The sequence below is a fragment of the Sminthopsis crassicaudata genome, chromosome 2, assembly GCF_048593235.1.
Source record: "Sminthopsis crassicaudata isolate SCR6 chromosome 2, ASM4859323v1, whole genome shotgun sequence".
In the NCBI taxonomy this organism is placed as follows: domain Eukaryota; kingdom Metazoa; phylum Chordata; class Mammalia; order Dasyuromorphia; family Dasyuridae; genus Sminthopsis; species Sminthopsis crassicaudata.
Genome location: NC_133618.1, coordinates 474,100,869 through 474,120,906, shown reverse-complemented (window position 1 = coordinate 474,120,906; position 20,038 = coordinate 474,100,869). Strand labels below are relative to the sequence as shown.

At 43.0% G+C, this 20,038-nt stretch overlaps 1 protein-coding gene across 1 annotated transcript in view; it reads right to left on the bottom strand.

Annotated features, from left to right (window-relative positions):
* SLC7A10 (solute carrier family 7 member 10) overlaps positions 1-19,197 on the bottom strand; it is a 44,828-nt gene extending 25,631 nt beyond the window's left edge. Inside the window, exon 1 of the mRNA XM_074293227.1 lies at positions 18,996-19,197. Within this exon, the coding sequence (XP_074149328.1) occupies positions 18,996-19,170 (175 nt within the window). The 5' untranslated portion in view covers positions 19,171-19,197. The remainder of the gene's footprint in view (positions 1-18,995) is intronic.
* Between the last annotated feature and the right edge of the window lie 841 nt (positions 19,198-20,038).

Sequence of the window (20,038 nt, the reverse complement as noted above, 5' to 3'; positions counted from 1 at the left end):
CTTCTCACCCTCCAATTAAAAAAAAAAAAGAATTGTAGACTATTTCATGATAAAGGACTTTAAAGACTAATATCAGGATATTATTGTACAGATTTGGCAACAGAGATATGAAGAGATATGAAGTAACTTGCCCGTGGATAGGCACTTCAAAAAGCATAATTGACTCTCTAAGGACACAAAGATAGTAAGTAGCAGGGTGAAACCATGGATAGAGTGTTAATACCTGGCTTCAGATCTCATCTTAGAAGGTGAAGTAAATAGAGCACTGGCTTTGGAGACAGGAGGACCTGAGTTCAAGTTCAGCCTCAGACACTTAACACTAGCTGTGTGACCCTGGGCAAGTCATTTAGTATCAACTTCCAAGAAGTCTATCGGATGTATGAAGCAAATTGCTTCATCTCTCTGATGTCAATTTCCCCATCTGTAAAATGGGGATAATAATAGAACTTACCAGCCTGACAGGGATGTTGGAGGCCAAATGAAATGATGCCTATAGGATATAAGCACTATGAGAGGCAGAAAGGTGAATTGGATAGAATCTGGGAAGACTCTACTATGCCATAACTTTTATATGATCATAGGCAAGTGACTTCTTGATGCTCTAGGAAGCTCCCTAATACTACAAGTTGCAAAGGAGATGTTCCCTTGCATTGGCAGAGAGAATTTCCTCACCTGGGAGTTCATTATGTCAAGGCAATCACATGCCTAACCCTACTCCCTATCCCTAAGATTATGTCTGTTAGGTAGCAGAGTTGGCTCCAAGCCCAGAGCTGCAAACTTTAAATCCAATATTCATTCTGAAGGTTGTTTCCATGAAGGAAGGGGGAGGGGGACTTTTTTTGTTTCTGGGATAAAAAATTACAGCAGAGAATTGATACCAGCAGATAAGAAAATATTCTTTAAGGAAAGATGCCTTTTATAAAGATAATCATTCCACACCTTTCCAATTCCTTTCAATTTATCTTGTATATAAGTTTGGGTTTTCCCATAGATTGTATTTTTTTAAACAAGGCATACCTGTAACACTCTGTACCAGGATAGTAGTTTGTATTCCAACTGCATTTGCTCTCCATATTTTGGTTCTGACTTCTTTTGACTTTCCTGTGAGCTTCCTGAAGGCAAGGTACAATGTCTCTATTTCTTGCTAAGGATAAATTTTTGGTTTTAGTCTAGTGGCAAGTCACTTAACTGACCATGTTATAAAAACCATACTTGATAACACTTTGAAGAAAGCACCTTGCAAAACTTAAGCTTTCTCCTCTTTCTCCTCAATGCCTAGACCAGGGAGGGTAAGGTGCTCTGTGAGGTATCAAATCAAATAGTATTTGCTGATAGCTGCAACCTCACACCCATGTGCCTGAATTTGAGTGGCTTATAGACAGGTGCAAGAGGCAGTAGACATACTGGTTTAAACAATAATAATAAATGACATTTATATAGACATTAAAGTAAAGCGTTTTCTTCATAATGAGACTGTGAGATAGTATAAATATTACTAGGCTCTTTATTAAGTGAACAAATCATGGTCTCACAGCTACTAAGTGAGCAAGATTTGAATCCAGGTTTCCTGATTCTAAATCCAGTACTGTTGACTCTATACCAGGTTGTCCCTTAGTAGGCTGTGATTGTACCCAAATATATATTCAGATTCTAAGTGCTATAGGAATCCAAAGAAGGAAGGGATCAGGGAGGCTTCCTAAAGAAGCAGGACTTGAAGCAGACTCTGAAGGAGAAAATATTCTGTCCTTTCCTGTTTAGTCAAACATCCAAACTTTAACTAGGTCTTCTGACAACAGGAGAAATTTAATTAGGTTTGTGTAAGACTGCGCGTGTATGGAGGGAGGAGGGGGAAGAGAGAGAAAGGGAGAGAAAGAGGGGAGAAAAGGAAAGACTATAGAGGGGGAGAAAGAGAGAGAAAAGAGAGGAAGAGAGAGAGAAGGAAAAAGGGAGAAAGGGGAGAAAATGAGGAAAGGATGAAGAGAGGGGGGAGAGGGGAGGAGAGAGTGTTAGAGGGAGATGGAGAGAGGAAGGAAGGCAGGGAGAAAGAGAGAAAGAAAGAAATAGTGGAGAGAAGGAAAAACAGAGAAAGGGAGAGAGAAAGAGAGAGAGAGAAATAGAGAGTGAGAGAGAGGGAGAGAGGGAGAGAGATGTGGGTCACAAAACAGTTCCAACAGCTAATTCAGTTCATATTCATTAGCTGCAGTCATTTAGTACTCCTTCCCCTCTCCACCTCCTCAATTCACAAGCTACTTTGAACCACTGGCCTCAATCCTTGGTACTATTTCTCTAGGGACCACCCCCTGGGCCAGGCCAGGCCAGGCCAGGCCAGGCCAGGCTGCCTGTGATGTGAGGGAAAGACCAACTGGCCAGTTGCCCACCGGTGCCAAAGCTACTGCCCTCAACAAACTACCAGGGAAACTGGCATACACCCTGCTCTGTCCAGCCCTCCGAGTTTAGGGCCAGGTGGTGCCCACAGTTCAGGAAGGGGTGGGGGAAGAAGAGAATTGGACTATACTAGGTCTTTTCCTGATGCATTAGAAGGATACATGGGATCAGTGTGGCTCAGCTCTAGAGGCCTTTTCTGGCTCGTGTCTATCAAGGCATTATGGAGGGAAGAAGGACAGTCAGCTCAAAGATTTACAAATGCTCTGTGAGACTGCTCCCTGGAAGGGAGGTACCACAATGGCAGGCAATATTTCCTCATTCCTTCCTTGCCTTCCTTCCTACTAATTGATCATTTGCTAGAAGTAAAGCCTCCTGTTAAACTCTGAATTTATTTGGGAATGGGCTTAGGGGAAGACCAAGATGACCAGGCCCTTCTTCTGACATTCTAACTTAGCAGTCAATTATCCCAGGCCTCTTAGTGTTCTCTAAGTTATATATGAATCTCACCCCCACCCTCCCCCATTCACAGTGAGCACCCCAACAATATGTCTGAATTTTCTGTGAAGGGACCTAGGTAGCACATGGATAGAGCATTGAGCCTGGAGTCAGGAAGACTCATATTCCTGAGTTCAACTCTGGCCTCAGATACTTACTAGCTGTGTGACTCTGGGCAAGTCACTTAACCCTGTTTACTTCAGTTTCCTCATCTGTAAATGAGCTGGAGAAGGAAATAGCAAACCACTCTAGTATCTTTGCTAAGAATATTCCAAACTGGGTCATAAAAATTTATACATCACTGAAAATGACTGATTAACAAAAGACTTTCTGTCTCTTCTACTATGTAGCCCAGAGCAGGACTGAGGCTCAGTTAAGACATTGATATTAACTATCTATCAACTATTTTTCAGTAGAGGTGTGATGACCACGGCTCTTGCAGAGAGGATTCTTGTGTTGGCTGGACTACACCATAATGTTAGGGCTGGAAGCTACCACGGAGACAATTCAATCCAACCTCATTTCAGGGAAGCATGGGAACTAGGTTCAGAAACTTCAGATAATAAAAGGCACCACTAGTATTTGAATGCTGGTCCTTGAATTTCAAGTTCAGTACACTTTCCACAGCACCACAGTGCCTCACCTTCAATAGCTCCCAAGGTCTGGCACAAAGGGATGTATAGGGTGACAGGAGGAGGAGGTAAAGAACAGTAGAAAAGCAGAGACTCCAGCATAAACCCTCTTGAGATCACTTTCATCACACATTCATAGCACGCTAGGCATGCGCCCACTGATTGCTTGGTTGTTTATTATAACAATAATTGTTATTGGATTGGAAATGAATTTTTGTTTTCATTTTGTAGGGAATGTCTAGTGAGTAACTTCTCTGTAAATCATAATACCCAGTATTATGTCTGAGATAATTAGAAGTTAAATGACTTATCCAGAGTCACACAATCAGTATAGCTCAGGTATGGAATTTGAATCCTACATCTTTTTGACTTTGAGACTGTTTCATTTAGTCCACTGGACCTCCATGCCAAGAATAATAATGATAATGATGATGAAAATAATTTTTCCCTGTCTTTTTTTGGAGTTAAGGTAGAAAGGATCCCAAGAGAAGTCATTTTCTCACTATGACCCTTTTATACTTAATGCTTTACAGACTATTGTATATGTGGATAAATTAACTGGTTTTTTTGGTAGTTGAATCAAATATTAGAATATAAGTTCATTTCTGCATCTTCAGTATAAGCATCCTTTCATAGAAGATGGAATGCTGGGAGATGACATGTATCTCACCCTGTTCCCATAGGACTTGGATTCCTTTGGCTAGCTCCTTGGATTTTCAAAGCTTTTTGTTCCATGCATTCTGGAGATTGTTGTTGTTACTCATCAAAAATTTTATACCCCCAAAAGCTACAAAGTATTTGCCTCACTCACAACAGTCTTGGGAACTGTGTAGTGCAAATATTATGAATTCCACTTAACTATTGAGAAAACTATAAACAGCCCAGAGTGATTAAGTGACCTGCTCATAGTCACACAGCTCAGAAGTTGTGGAGAGAATTCAAGGCCAAGTATTAGTCTTTAAAGACTATGTCCATTAGATCCCATTGCCCCTGCTAGCTGCCTCTGGGTGCTTGGGCAGGCCCTCCCTCAGCCCTGGTCTGGGGGTTTATCACATTAAGATGTTTGGCCTGATGGAGCTTACGCAGCCGCCCGCTGCAGTTGGATGAAAGGGCCATTGTTCCCAGCACTGTGTGGCTACCAGTTCTCCTGATGCTGACCTATTTAGTTCTGGGGAGTCGGAAACAAGGCTCTCCTGGGTTCGGTCCCTTCTGCAGATCCCAAATGATGCACTGCACTTGGGACAATCTTTCCTCCCACTCAGGACATACCTTTATATCCTGCCCCAGAAAATAGGTTATAAGATAAAAGAAGCTAAAGGGGTATCTACAATCTTGTTCAGAAAAAGCCTGGATTGTATCTTGCAGTAGGATCTGGGAAGTAATTTCTACTCTTTGGGTCTCAGTTTACCCATCTGCAGAACAAGGGAGTTGGAGTACATGATCTCCCTTCCCAACTTTGACTGTCTAAAGGCTCATCCTGATCCCAAAGTCCATATGTCTATGCTCTTCAGGGAACTCCCTGAGAACCAAGGGACCAGCCAATTCTCACAGGCAGGTCAGTTAGCTCCCTTCCACCCCCCATTGATCTGGGGCCACATCTGCAAACTTGGGCTTGGCAAAAACCCAAGTCTGACCCAAGCAAGACTGCTTCCAGCCCAGCTGGATCAGGGTTGCTTTGGTCTCCACATCTGAATGGAGCAGAGGGAAATGTATCCTACCCAGGAAGCAAATCCTTCCATACCTCTGGAGCATCAGTCTTGGTTTGCCCCACTCTTTTTACCTTCTTTGATAATAGGACAATATCAGGATGAGAGTGACCCAAATTTTGCATTTACTCTCTATGCTGGCTGGCCTCAGCCCTCCTAGCAGGACCAATACATTTTCAGACCTCTTATCTCAGTCTCATATCTCAGTGTGGGATCTAAATTTCACTCCAGGTTAGATCTGGCTCCCTAGCACTTCCTGTATCTGCACAATCTCTATCTACTCAGCCTAGACAAACCTCTAGGAAAAAACCAAAACAAAACAAACTCTTACATCAATCATTCCTCTCCCAGTCCCAAGGCAAATCCAGAGAATAACAAAGCTTAGGTATTTTAGGGAGGCATGTTTTTATACTTATTGAGACCCATCTACATTTAGTATGGTGGTTCTGAATCCAAATAAATCATTCTAGAGGGTTAACTTCTCACTGAGTTATTTCTAATAATAGCTTGAATTCCTATAACTCCTTACAGGTTTTTGACAAAGCACTTTCCTTATACAATTCTATGAGACAGGTGGGGGGCAGATATTACCCTCCTTTTATAGATGCAGCAGCTAAATAACATAGCAGAGTGTTGAAAAACTTGCATTCAACTCTTACATTTACTCAGACACTTACTAGCTGTGTGAACCTGAGCAAGTCGCTTAGCCCTGTTTGCCTCAGTTTCCTCAACTGTAAAATGAGGAGAATGGAGAAGAAGATGGCAAATCATTCCAGTATGGAAAGTCCAGATGGGGTCACAAAAAGTTAGACATGACTAAAAAATCGCTCAACAATAATTTCACATATGAGAACACAAGTTCATAGAGATTAAGTGAGGTTAATTTTAAAGGTCACATAGCCAGAAAATGAGAGTAAAGACTTAAACCCAATTCTGCTGGCTAGCACTTAAGCACTTATTTACTGTACTGAACTACAGTAGATTGAAAAAGTAAAATCCATCTCTTTCTATAATCCAGTTTTCTCTAAGAACATTGTTCTCTTAAGCGTGGGCACACATGTGCACATGTGGATACATACACACACATGACCCTATGAATAGACTTGAAAAGGGAGTTCAACTTCACTCTTTAGAGAACTCACCCACTTGTGCCTAGACAGTGACTCACTAGTTTTATGATTTTTTTTTTTTTAGTAGCAAAGAAGTGCTGGGGGAAAGAGAGAAATACTAACCCCGACCCTAGGATAGCTCCTTGTCATCAGCAGCACCCTTCAGGTCATAATAGATACAGATCTGCATGCCTTTGCCTAATGGATACAACTATGTATCTAATGCACATGAATTGCATATGATGTGTACCTCATATATGATACATACAGACACACGTGTACCACATGAAACACATAAGCCTCCTGAGAACAAACACTCATTTCTTTTCCTCTTCATATCCCTAGCACATAATGCAGTGTCTGGAATCTAATAAGTGCTCAATTGCTGTTTTACTTTATCCATTTTACAGATATGTCTGGTGTCTTCCACGTATGGCACATATACGCACATAGTGTACATATCACCCACATTGGCATGGTGCAGGGAAAAGAGCCCTGTTTCTACAGTTAATTCAAATCCCACTTGTGATGCTCCCTGTGACCTGGGCTTCAGTTTTCTGAAGGAAAAGGCTAGATATCCCTTATGATACATTTTGTATGTATCTATCATAGAGCTCCTGCTTTCTCATTTGGGACCTTGGGAATGCACCAATTTCTCTCAGACTTAATCTCTTCTTCTGTAAAATGGGGCTAATATGTGGACTTTACAGAGGTGTGTTTTATAATGTGTATGTGTGTGCGAAAAGTACTTTGTAAACCTTAAAGAACTATAGAAATGTGACATGATACATACATGTAGTTAATATGCACTTAGCTACTAGAGCTACATGTGTACTTTTTTCTGCACATGGTTATGATTTGTAGGATTTATGAAATCTCCAATGAGATCCTTCAGTATAAGTATATGTTTCTGTTCCCTGGTGTACATACTTGATCATGTCATCAAAAGGCTATGAGTTTAAGTGAAGCTCCTTTAGTCTGACTAGGGAGAAGACAAAGATGGTAAGGGCACATACTGGGAACCCATCTCCCTACATTAGTAACTTACTCCTAAAATTAATCTTTCTTCCTGTGCTGTCTTTACCCCTACATTGAGGATTTTGGAGAACTGAAAGATGGAATTTCTTATCCCACCCTACCCTACCCTCTAATGTCAATTCTTTTTTTTTTTTTAATTTTTTAAAAATTGTATTTATTTTTTGCTGAGGCAATTAGGGTTAAGTGACTTGCCCAGCTAGGCTGTATTAAGTGTCTGAGGTCAAATTTGAACTCAGATCCTCCTGACTGCAGGGCTGGTACTCTATCCACTCACTGCACCACCTAGCTGCCCCTTCTAGTTTCAATTCTTTAAGAAATCTGATGGTCATTTAAGGAGAGAGCCTGAGCCAGACCCTATCATAGGTAATAAGAGGAACCTCTGTGTTTCTGGATTCTCACCAGGACCCAGGGTGGGGAGACAGAAGTTCAATGGGATAATGGAGCCCAAGCAGAGAGATCTAAGCTGCTCCTCTGGGGACTATGCTGGCCTTGCTCCTTCTAGGACTCTCTAAGGACCCTTCTACCCCCTCCAACACAGGGCCCTCTGTCTAAACCATTTTCCTTCCATCTCAAGCTGGCATGAAGACCTTAGCCCTTGGCCCAAGCTCCTTGGGAGCCCTGTTTTTCCTCCACTAGCAGATGCAGCCTTAGTCAGAGAATAAAAACTTCCCCAGCCTCTATCTCCATTCCAGTTCAGCAAGCTTTAGGTAACCAAGAGAAGGGTGTACCTTCATGAATTATCTGTTAAAATAGGCTCCTTACCCTTAAAAGTAGTGTTGGTGATGTGGTTGTGTTCCCTTTAAGATTCCTTTCTGATTCCCAATTCCCATGGCTGACCTTTGATTCATGGGTTCTGATCAAAATCACCCTTTTGAATTTCAATGGGAGATATCGGGCTCTCCCAGCTCCCATTGGATCTGAGCTAACTTGGGCTGTCCCAGCCCCCATTCTAATGATCTGCTCAGCTTTCCCAACCCCCACTTAGCAAATTCTAGCCCTTGATGAAACCCAGCAAGGAACCAATTTGGGACTCCATCCATAGGCCCCTTTAGCCAAATCTCTCCTTATAAAAGAGCCGAGCTGGAATCATCTCTTTGCAGAGGGTTGAAAAATGCTAGCACCATGCTTTTCATTACAGACTCTCTGTCCACTGGAACTTCTGGTGTACTTCTCTCTTTACCTAAAACCTTTTACTAGCCAGACTTTAACCTTACTTCCAAACCCCAAAATAAACCTCTTTCATCAATCTAGGTTTTTGGGCCTGTAAATTCCTTTACAGGAGACTCTGCACCACCACTAGACCTCATTTAATTCTGTATCCTTGCGCCGAATAAAAAGGGGTTGCAGAGGAGCTACATTTGACTTCTTGTACCCCAAACTTGTCACTAGACCTCAATTAATCCTAATTTTATTTAGGTATCCCTTATCTAGATCTCATCATTGGGACCTGATCTAGCCCAACATGTATATAAATTTCTTGCTTTATTTTCATACAGGTTGAGCCCAGGGCTTGGGGAGAATTCAGATCTTGGGGAGGGAGGGAGTGTGTGGTGGTCCTTTGAGAAAGACTATGGTTTCAGGACTTGGAATGCTCCATGGGGACAGGATTCACTGGTAGTAGAAAGAGGACTAAGTCAATCACCTAAGCCCATGTTATATTACCTCTGGGTGCCTCAATTTTCTCATCTGCAAAATGGGGAAAATATTACTTTGACTAGCAGATGATGTAAGGAAAAGACTTAGTTAATCTTAAAATGACTAGACAGATCTGAGAGGGATCTCAGATGAGTACAGAGAATCTACCAAGGTATCATTAATGTAAGGCTTGAGAGCTATCTTTGGGGAAAGAGGGGTGGCTATCATTCTCTTAGGAAAACCTTTCCTCTATCTCTGGGAACTATTGCAAAAGATTCTGAATTGATCTCACTGCCTCTGAATCTCTCCCATCTAAACTCTATCCTCCAAACAGCTGATAATCCATCATTAACAATATTTCTGGGTGCATTTAACTGGGTGAAGCACTGTGCTCCTTGGGAGGGATGAAGTGTAGAGGGGATGTTTGTAGGAAAGAGAAGACTCCTTTGGAGATGGGATTTAGGATGGATGGTTTAGATGGATGGGAACAGGAGGAGGAAGAAAAAATCTACAATCTACATGTGTGTGTGAAATGGAGCCTCAACAGCCCTCTTCCCCTACCCCTACACCCAAAGTTTCTGGAGGCCCTAAAAGAAAAAAGAGGGAGGAAAAGAGAACACAGTAGTTGTAATTGCCCCAGGGAGACAAGGAAGACAGAATGAACCTAGTTTGGAATCTAACCTCCTCCAGAGGAGGCTGTGACCCAAACCTTCAGGCTATGCCCCAGGCTCACTTCTAATTCTGAGTTTGAAGTTATTTAAACTCTGGGTCTCCACACATAAATTTTTAAGCTAATTAAGGCATGGAGTTTGTTGTGCAGTTAAAGAGTTCAGAAAGTCCTTCCAGCTCAGAAAGTTCTCATTGCCCACGGAGAGTCTGGATATATTTTAAAAGTCTTTCTTCCTCCTTCCTTAACGTTCTCAGATTGGGGACTGGGGTTAATGAATAACCCAAACTCTAATAGCCATAAAGTGGGACAACTTGGTGAAAAATTAGGATTTGGGGCAGTTGGGGGTGGAGAGAAGAGGGACTAAGAATAGTTAAAAAAAAAAAAGTCTGCTTTTTGGCCGAACCCCAGAGAGGTGAGAAGGCTGAAAGACCAATTTTGTTATCTAAGTACTCTGACTTCAGAATACAAGGATGAGCCTTGTGGAGACTGTGTAGTAATGTCTCTCTTTATCCAGTTTTTCAGTACTCCCATCTCAAAGCTAACTTAGTTTTGGATCTATCACTATAATAGCTTCTCCATATTCATTTCCCAAAGTCCTTACTAGTATTTACATCACCACCTCTAGCTCAATAGTTCTCTCCCCAACTTTTTAAATGGCTTCTCTTAATATTTGTTTCAAGTCTCTCCACTCTCAAATTTAGGCTCTGGATAGCTTTCCAAGTATTATTCATAGAACACAGATCCAACTGTGATATTCCCCTAATCAACAAGCTTCAGTGTTTGCTTCTTGGTTCTAGGATCAAAAGCAAATTTCTTTATTTGACATTTAAAGCTCTGTACAACCTGGATCTAACTTACCTTTCTAGGTTATTCTTTTTCACACACTTGAGCCAGGTAAGTCAGCATCCTTTTGGGTTCTCACACATGATGCTCAAACTCTTGTCTCTGTACTTTTGTACAGGCTTGCCCCCCATGCTTAAAATGCTTCCTACTTATCCCTGCCCCTCAGAATCTCCACAGTTCAGCTCAATTACCACCTTCCTGTTATTATCCCCAACTGTGAGAACCTTTCTCCCAAACTGCTCTGTCAATGCTTCCTTCCCTCTGAAGGCAAATATTCTTTTGATCTCTTTAAAGACTGTGTCACTAACTCAGTTTCCTTATCTGGATATGAATACCTACTTTATGAATGTATGAATATTCATACTGATGAGAGTGAAACCAGACAGCCCAGTATGTAAAATTGTTTTTTTTCCCCTGAGGCAATTGGGGTTAAGTTACTTGCCCAACGTCACACAGCTAGGACATGTTGAGTGTCTGAGGCCAGATTTGAACTTAGGTCCTCCTGACTTCAGGACTGGTGCTCTTTCCACTGCACCAACTAGCTGCTCCGATGTGAAAAGTTTTGTGTAGTTTTTCCCATTTTCATATAAAAACAATTTTTAAGATTCACTTTTAAAAACTTTTAGTTAGGATTAATTTTTACAAAGAGAAAATGCAGCCCCTCTAGCTTCTCAGTTGTTCTGCTTGCTTGAATTTTTGAGGATTCCTCACTGCTGCTGCCCCAGTGCCGCCATAATTCCCAGAATAGCACTTGCTAACTTATGTGACCAGGGAGAGTTAGGGGCCAGACTAGTATGCTAGATTTGGTTTCCCAGGATGAACAGAGATGTGCCCCACAGCCCATGCTCCCATTATTGCCACCAGGGAAAGTGACTGCCCAAGCACATATGTTGTGACAGTTCATTCTCTGAAGACCATTTCAGTCTTGAAGCTTCCTCAATATAGGTACACATTGCCATTCAGTTAATGAAAGCTGAGCCATTATAGCTTCTCAGACCCAATTCTTTCTTTTAAAACACTCAGCATGTTATGAAATGAATGTAAAATTTAGGTGATCTGGATAGGGAAGCCATCTCAACATAGTTACAATGGGGTTGGCCTCCGGTCTGAGTGGCAAAAAAGCTACCTCATTGGTCTTCTTGACTCCAGTCTTTCTTCCTTCAGTCCTATTGAATCCCCTCCTCCTACCAGATAAATATTGCTGATCAAACTGTTCCCTATTCAAAATTTATTTCCAACATCATAAATTTTAAAGTCCTTTCTATGGCACACAAGATCTACTGTGTGCTCCTGGGCAGTCACTTAGCTTGGTTTGCCTCAGTTTCCTCATGTTTACCCCACTTCTTTTTCTCTTCGGCATGGTAAAAGACCAACATTTGCTTGGGCAAGTAAATAATTTCTCTGAGTCTCCATTTCTTCAGCTGTAAAGAGTACAATACTTCTACTACCTTTCACTTTACAGGGTTATTGGGAAAGAAATACTTTGTTTATAAAGCATAACATTTTACAACAGCATGAGTTCATCTTATTATTTATATCTTCCCCAGTGGTTACTGAATGAATGATTGATGGGTTGGATATAATTCTGTTGAATATCTCTGAAAGAGAATGTGATTAAAAGAGGCCTACAGAAGAAATCCTCCCTCCACCCCTTCCCCCCAACATCCCAGGTGCTTCCTCACTTCTCTGATTGCTAGAAGCTTCTGGGAAAGAGCCCTTAATAAGATGAGGGTTCAGAGATGGGGCCATAGCTAGTTTTGACACACAGCAGCAGCTTTCAATTTCAGAAAACATTCAGAGGAAATGAAAAGACTCACAAGGCTCACTCACAGATGCCCTCAAAGGCACATTCCTAAATCTCATGGGCAAGATGGTCTGCCAGGGAGAGTTGTCATTACTACCAAAGAAAAGAGTATTTCCCTTTGTTTGCTTGTGTACTTGCTCCTGGGGGAGGCAGTCAAGCAGGCAGGCAGAGAGAAGTGAGCCCTTTCTGTGGACTGTTTGTTTTGGGTGAGAACAGAAAGTTTTTGTGTTGTGTCTTTGGAATCACATCCGGGTACCACACAGAGGTGGCCTTATACGAATCCCAGGCTGACCCCTGAGACCCCTGTGTCTGGGATGGGAGTCTGGACTCTGATCTGGACTAAGCTCCACTTAGCTACTCCTGCACTGTGTGTCCTTGGAAAATTCCTTCCCATCTCTGGGTCATAGTTTCTTCATTTGTAAAATGACAGGAGTGACCTATATGGTCTTTAAATTTCCTTCCTATTCTTGCATTCTTTGCTAGGATGGTTCTAAATATGAGCTTGGTTCCCTGGGGCAAACCATATCTGGGGAGAGGTCATAGTACAGCACAGAACAGAACAGGATAGTACAAGGTGGTCAAGGTGGGGTGAATGGAGAAGAGATTGCTCCCAGATAATGGAAATAACCATAGACCTGGTGGTCACACAGGGATGAGAGAAAAGGGTACAGAGCTGGCTGAAAAGCTGAGTCTACAACAAGTATTTCCTAGGAGACAGTAAAAGTAGCTAGCTAAGGTAGCCTTTAGTAGCCTGCTCTCTTCCTAAGAAAAAGCCACATCTTTGATTAGCCATAAATGAGGACTCCCTAAAGGAACTTGAGTGAAACTCTAGCACAGTGGTCCTCAAACTTTTTAAATAGGGGGCCAGTTCACTGTCCCTCAGACTGTTGGAACTCCTCACACTATGTCTCAGCAACCTCAGCCCAATGCTGGAAGTGTGCGTTGCTAACTCAAGTTTAGGTCGAATGTCACTTCGAGTCTGATTTTGCCATAGGCAGGCCACATAAACGCCCTCAGCGGCCGCATCTGGCCCTTGGGCGGTAGTTTGAGGACCCCTGCCCTAGTATATAAACTCCTGGAACATGTGGGCTTTATCAGTCCTGCTAGCTCCTATCAGCTTTACAATTGTTTTTGTTTTTGTTTTTGTTTTAGGCAAGTGACTTGCCCAGGGTCACACAACTAGGAAGTAAGTGCTAAGTGTCTGAGATCAGATTTGAACTCAGGTCCTCCTGAATTCAAGGCTGGTGCTCTATCCACTGTGCAACCTAGCTGCCCTAGCTTCACAATTATTAAATCTTCCACTGAGAGCATGTACACCTTAGAATTTGACAAAGACTACGAATAAGGGTTTGGTTTATTGTTCCTTTGATTGTCCAGGCTTTAAAAAGTAAAGGAGAAAAATGTTAATAATGAAGATCAAACTGAAATTTGTGTCATGCATACATTTCCCCCAAGAAAGGCAGTTGTTAAGCATTTACCATTACACCCTTGGTTTCATCCATCTGTCTCTTTCAGAGCACTAGGCACAGGGCCATGTCACCAGTAGGTACCCAATAAAAATGACATACTTGACAGGACTGGTATGAGGAAAGCAGTTTATAAAGTTTAAAACACTGGAAAAAAAGGAGAACTATTAATAGCATCCCATTTTCATCTTTATTTAACAGAGTTCAGATAAAAACAGTCCTGAGACAGGTCACTATCCTGCTATTATTTCAATATGTTGAATGTTCTGATGACGTTAGCAGAGATGGTTAAATTGACTGTTTTTCATCATTTAATTATAGGGATATTAGCTCATTTTCTATAGGATCAAAAAAAGATCTGTAGTACAATTCTAGTAGCAGACTAAATTATAGGAATAATACATACTCAAGCCTAGTCTCACATGGTTTTCATTTCTTCCAGTAGATTTTTACATTTTGAAAGCTTTTCTTTCGGTATAGCTTGGAGATAAAGAGTACTTGGTACAGTAACATCAATTAAATATATTGTCCTTAAGTGTTTTTAATTCACTGTTAGGTCTAGACAGGATTGTCTGGGATAATACTATGCATTGTGCCTGTATAATTTATTTGTTGAATTATGAAGGTCATTTTGAGGTTTATATTAAAGTATGGAGATTTGTCATCTATTAGATTATGGATGATAGTGAGCTTCTGATGTATTCTGATTATCAGTTTATGTCTTATTAGGCATTCAGTAAATGTTCTATTTTTACAATATTGCTCAACTTCTACCATTTCCTTGAATGATTTGAATTGATAAGTCTGGATTCTAAATCAACAAGCATTTATTAAGAACCTGCTATATGATATAAAGATAACCCTTCTGGAATTTGTGGTCTCAATGACCTAGTCTTGAATTATTATCACAAATCCCTCCATTTCTAATTATTGTTATTATTACTATCATCGTTGTGAGCCAGTGTGGTATAGTGAATAGAGAGCTAGTTTCTAAGCCTAGAAGACTTTGCTTCAAGCACTGCTTCTGTCATTCTGGATGTGTGAATCTGGGCAAGAGACTTTACCATGAAGTACTCTAGATGCCTCTCTAAGACTATAGGTCCCAAAAAAGATAACTATGTTCTTGTTTGAATAAAGGGAATTTCTTTACCTGGGAGTTCCTTGTACCAGGGAAATCTTACATCCACTCCCTATCCCTATTATTGTAATATACCAATTCTTAGGTGCTTCCAGTGTCCCCTCCCCGCCTCAGCTGGTTCTGGTCCTCACCCTACACTACACTTTATGGAATATGGAGCTCCCAACTCAGCTGGGATAGAACATTTTCTGTAAGCAGTGAGGCCCATAAAGAAAATACAAGATTTTTCCGTTTTTCTCCCCACATTCAAGATAACATATTCAATTGCAGCCATGAGATGAACTGAACAGACAGAGGGAGGGAGCTAAGAAAGGCTCAGAGAAATCCTGGCTTAGAAGGAGAATTTGGGAGACCTTATGGAGTGTGTTCTGGGAAACAGCAGGTAAGCCAACTAACCAGTCTTTATTAAATCCCTCCCCCTGCCACCTGCCCAATGTTTTCTTTGCAGTCTTCAAAGAACTGGGGGCATATGCAAATATAGTTTGAGAGGCTGTGATCTGGTTGTGGGAATGAGTAGGAGTCCCTCTGGGCTCAGACATCAGTTATGCTATAGGTATTTATACCTAGTACTACATTTAGGAATGTGCCTCTTTCCTTTTTCTGCAGTCTAGAAGAAATTCAGATGTAGAGTAAGTCCTTAAGGATCTTGGGCTATGGGAAAAGATTTACACACATATCCCTGTCAAAGTTCCCTTTGTTTCCCTCTTCCAGTCCCTACACACACATACCCTGCCCTACAATACTGTTCTCATTAACATCAGGAAGAGACTCCCAAATACACTGTCCTCTCCCTAGTAATCATCTTTTCTCTTGTTCTTGACCTCATGTTTCCATAGTAGGACCCATTGAGTATTCTGAGGACAGTCATGACTAATTCTTCATTTGGGAAGAGGAGAAAGCAGCGGTGATGTGAACCCTTGAATAGAGGCAATATGGTATAATGGAAAGATTAAATCTTTTTTTACTTCTGTATTTGCTACTTGTGAAATTCTGAATAAGTTATTTAACCTGACTGGGCCTCAGTATGCTTACCTTTAAAATGGAGGTAAACTAGATAATCTTTAGAATATTCTCTTGCTCCAAATTCTATGATCTTATCAATATTCTTCTCATGAGATTCTAAGTATGGTCCTGCTGGTCTTACCTCTTCCTGAAAGCTTTCTAAGACCATTACAGTCATACTGATCTTTACTCTTTCACCTTCTAGAGAACATAGAACTTATACTATTCATTTGACATTAGTTATATATTGTTTTACACTAAGTCTTGTTTCAGAACTTCCTAATATTTAGCCTGTGCATCAATGAAATAGGTTTGTCTTGAGCTATGGAACTCTGGTACAAGACTCTTGTTCCCTAGTAGAGTATCTTGAGGAAGTGTGTGTGTGTGTTTGTCTGTGTGTGTGTGTGTATGTGAGAGAGAGACAGAGACAGAGACAGAGACAGAGAGACAGAGAGAGAGAGACAGAGACAGAGAGAGAGAGAGAGACAGAGACAGAGAGAGAGACAGAGATACAGACAGACAAATAGGAGGAGGAAGGGGGAAAGACAGACAAATAGAGACAGAAAGAGGCAGAGAAAAGAGACAGAGAAACAGAAATAGAGAAAGTGAGAGGGAGAGAGAGACACAGAAAGAAGGGTCAGAGAGATAGAGGGAGAGAAAAAGAAAGATAGAGATGGAGAGACAGAAAAAAGAGGCAGAGAGAAGAGAGACTGGAAAGAAAGAGGGAGAGACAAGACAGAGACAGAGACACAGAGAGAGAGACACAGAGAGAAAGAGAAAGGGATAGAGAGACAGAGACAGAGAGAGTGAGAAAGAGAAAGGGAGAGAAAGGGAGAGAGACAGAAAGAGGGTGAGAAAGGGAAAGGAAGAGAGTGAGAGAGAGAGAAAAGGAAAGGAGGAGACACAGAGACATACAGAGAAAGAGACACACACACACAGCAGATAAAGAGAAAGACAGAGAAACAGATACTAGTGAGATTAGCGACAGAGAGAGGAGAAAGACAAGAGCGAGAGAAACAGAGACAGACACACACGCAAAGAGAGACACAGAAAGAAAGAGACAGAGAGAAAGAAGGGAATAAGGGAGAGAAAAAGGAGAGAGGACGAACTTGGGGAGTGATGGAAGGAGAAAGGACAAAACCCCAAAATGTATCAGATGTTAATAAGTACCTGTAGAAATATCTAGTGAGGGACAGGCACTAAAAACTATCTGACATGTGGAGAAACTGAGGAACAGAGCTGCTGCCTGCCTGCCTAGGGTTTCACTCAAAGATGGAGCTAAGATTAGAACTAGATCTGGAGGTTCTCCTTCTGAAACCTCCCTTGCTCCACCTGCCCCCTCTAGCTGGCTCCACCTCTCTCCCCCTCCCCTGCATCCTGCCCTCTGAATTCTCAAGGTCAAATACCTCCCTTATTTGTGGACTCGATTCATTCCCTCCTTTAAGACCAGCCTCTACTTCCTAAGAGTACCTCTAACCCCAGGACTTGCTACTTCTCGAGGCATTTTCTCAGCCTCAATCCTACTTAATCCTCACATTCTTTGAATTAGACACCCCGCCCCCAACAGATATGGCTATAGCTACTTTACAGAGGAAGAAACTGAGGTTCAGACGGAAAAATGATTTGAACTCGGTAAATTAGTAGCAGAACTAGAGCCCTAATCCAAGTATTGCAATAATATATCTCACCTGCTTCTTTCATTGACTCTTAATTGACGTCCCTCCCCTAGTCACTACTCAGTAGGGACGGAGGCTAGGTAGGTAGGTTCAGATGTTGAGCTCCAGGATAGGAAGACTTCGTTCTCATCCAGACGTTCAGCAAACTAAGTACGCAGCCCCCTCCGCCAAAGCTCTTCTTCTTTTCCTCTCTACCACAACAACCTTTTCATCTTTCTCCCGAAGTTTTTGGATTCCACGTCTCCCTTTCCAATTTTTTTTTCTTTGCTACAATGCTATCTCTTCCCGTTCTAATTTTTTTTTCCTTTTTGCTATTTTTTTCTCCTTTACTGTAAAGTTCCCATTACATAAATTCTTCGCCACAATATCGTCTCTTTTTACTACTCTATTAAATTTTTTTTTTTTCCGACAAGTTTTCTGCTCCCGAGAAGTTCTGATGCGATAGCATCAGCCATTCCAAGAAATGACCTCAGGACTTCTCTTTCAAAAGTCCTTCCATTTGGGACCTTCTCCGCTGCTACTAGTCCCCCTTCTGAAACCTGGACACTCTCTTCTCCCAGCACCTTGGCTCTCAAAAGTAGCACGAGGTCCTCCAGCCTTGTGGTGCCCAGCTTGTAGAAAGAAACAACTAACTTTGCAAAGGGGAACTTTGCGCACTAACTTAGGCGCTTAAGAGAAAAGTCTCCCTGGCTTGGTGAGAGGAACCTGGTTCTCCGTGGCTGGGGAGGAGGGGGTGTCCCAAGAGAGGAAGATCACTATCCAGAGTTCGACGAGACGGAGTTTTGGGGAATAGGAGAGACTGAGGGCTGGGGGAGGGGGAAGCGCGCGCTCTAAGTTCAGACCTGAGATCTATGCATCGGGAACCCGGGCACCCAATGACTGGGAAATTGTTTTTGGACGGGGAGGGCTCTGGTCAGGGTAGCCCTAAATCTCAGACTTCATCTGCTGCGGCTGCTCCTGGGTTCCCCTCTAGGAGCCACGAGGACATCGCCGGCCAGCGCTATGCCGGGGCCCCAGTATCTCGGCCGTGGTTTGGGGTGGGTAGTTGGGCACCTCCGAATGCCTGGAGATATTTGTTGAGCAGAGTGGGGAAAGGAGGAGGGAAGCGCGTGTCCCCAACCTATCGGGACCAGTCCTATCCCATCCAGTCTCGACCCTTCAAGGGAGGGTATCCCGGGCGCGGACCGAGCCGGGCGGGGGCGCTGGTGCCGAGGGAGCGAACCCCAGAGCAGCTGGCAATCCAACAGGTCTGACGGCAACTTGCCCAACTTGCTGGGGGCCACTGGGAGTGCCCAGTGCAGCCAGCTTGCCCTGTGCCCGAGTCCCTAGCCCGACCCCAACAGCCTCCCTTCTTCCCCCTCCCTCTGTCCCGGCCCAGGGTACCGGCCCCGCTCACCGATGATGATGGCACAGGCGCTCACTAGCCCAATCTCCTTCTTCAGTGCCACCCTCTCTTCTACCGGAGCTGGGGCCGGAGCTGGGGCTGCGGCCAAGCTGTCCGCGGGCGGGCTTGGGCTCGGACTAGGGCCACCCTCCCCGCCCCCGCTCGGCTGCTGCGTCTGTCCGGCCATGTCGCTGTCCCCGCGTCCCCTACTCAGTCTGCGCCGGGTCCGCGCCTCGCAGCCACGGGCAGCGCAGACCCACAGGCGCATGCGCTGGCGCTCCGCCCGGGGTCCGGGCCCTATCCCCCGGAGGGCGGGAGGACGGGAGGGGGGGGAAGAGGAGGAGGGGAGGGGCCCCAACGAGGACACTGACTGAGAGACCCTCCCTTAAAGCGAAATCTTCATTCCTGAGTCCTTTGGCTCCTTAAGATACAGAACAGGAATAACAACTTTTAGGGAGAGCTGCCAAAGTCCTGGGGGAGTTTGAAGGGTCCCTGGAGCCCTATTTTCATAGATCAGAATTTGGATGTTTTGATTCTCACAAGCAAGGAGTTAGACCTAATCAACTACTTGAGAACTTTGTGCTCCACCCTAAGAAAATGACACTTTTGATCCAGGTGATACAGTTTATTAAGGAACATAAACGGATCTTCAACCCGATGAGCCTCCAATACAGGACTCCATAATACTGTCTCAGCACTATATCCAGGGAACATTACTGGCAAACTCCCTCAGCTAGGAGAAGTCTCTGGGATGTCTCCTAGAGGGCAAAATTAACGGAGGACTCTGAGCATCCCACATTTTCTCATCTCATGTTGTTCCTGACAATGACTCCAGGGTTGAGGATGGCTTATCTGAGGAGAGGTCTTAAGTCTCTGATTATGTGTAGGGATGAGGATTGGGAGCTAGCCTGTCATATGAAGCTTAGAGTTTAGTCAAACACCAAGGTTCATCTTGGTCTAGGGTAGGGGTCATGGATTCATCTGAAGTCAGAATTAAGTCTCAGGCAGAGCTACAGATGAGGCTATGACCAGGGCCAAAGCTCAATTTGAAGTCA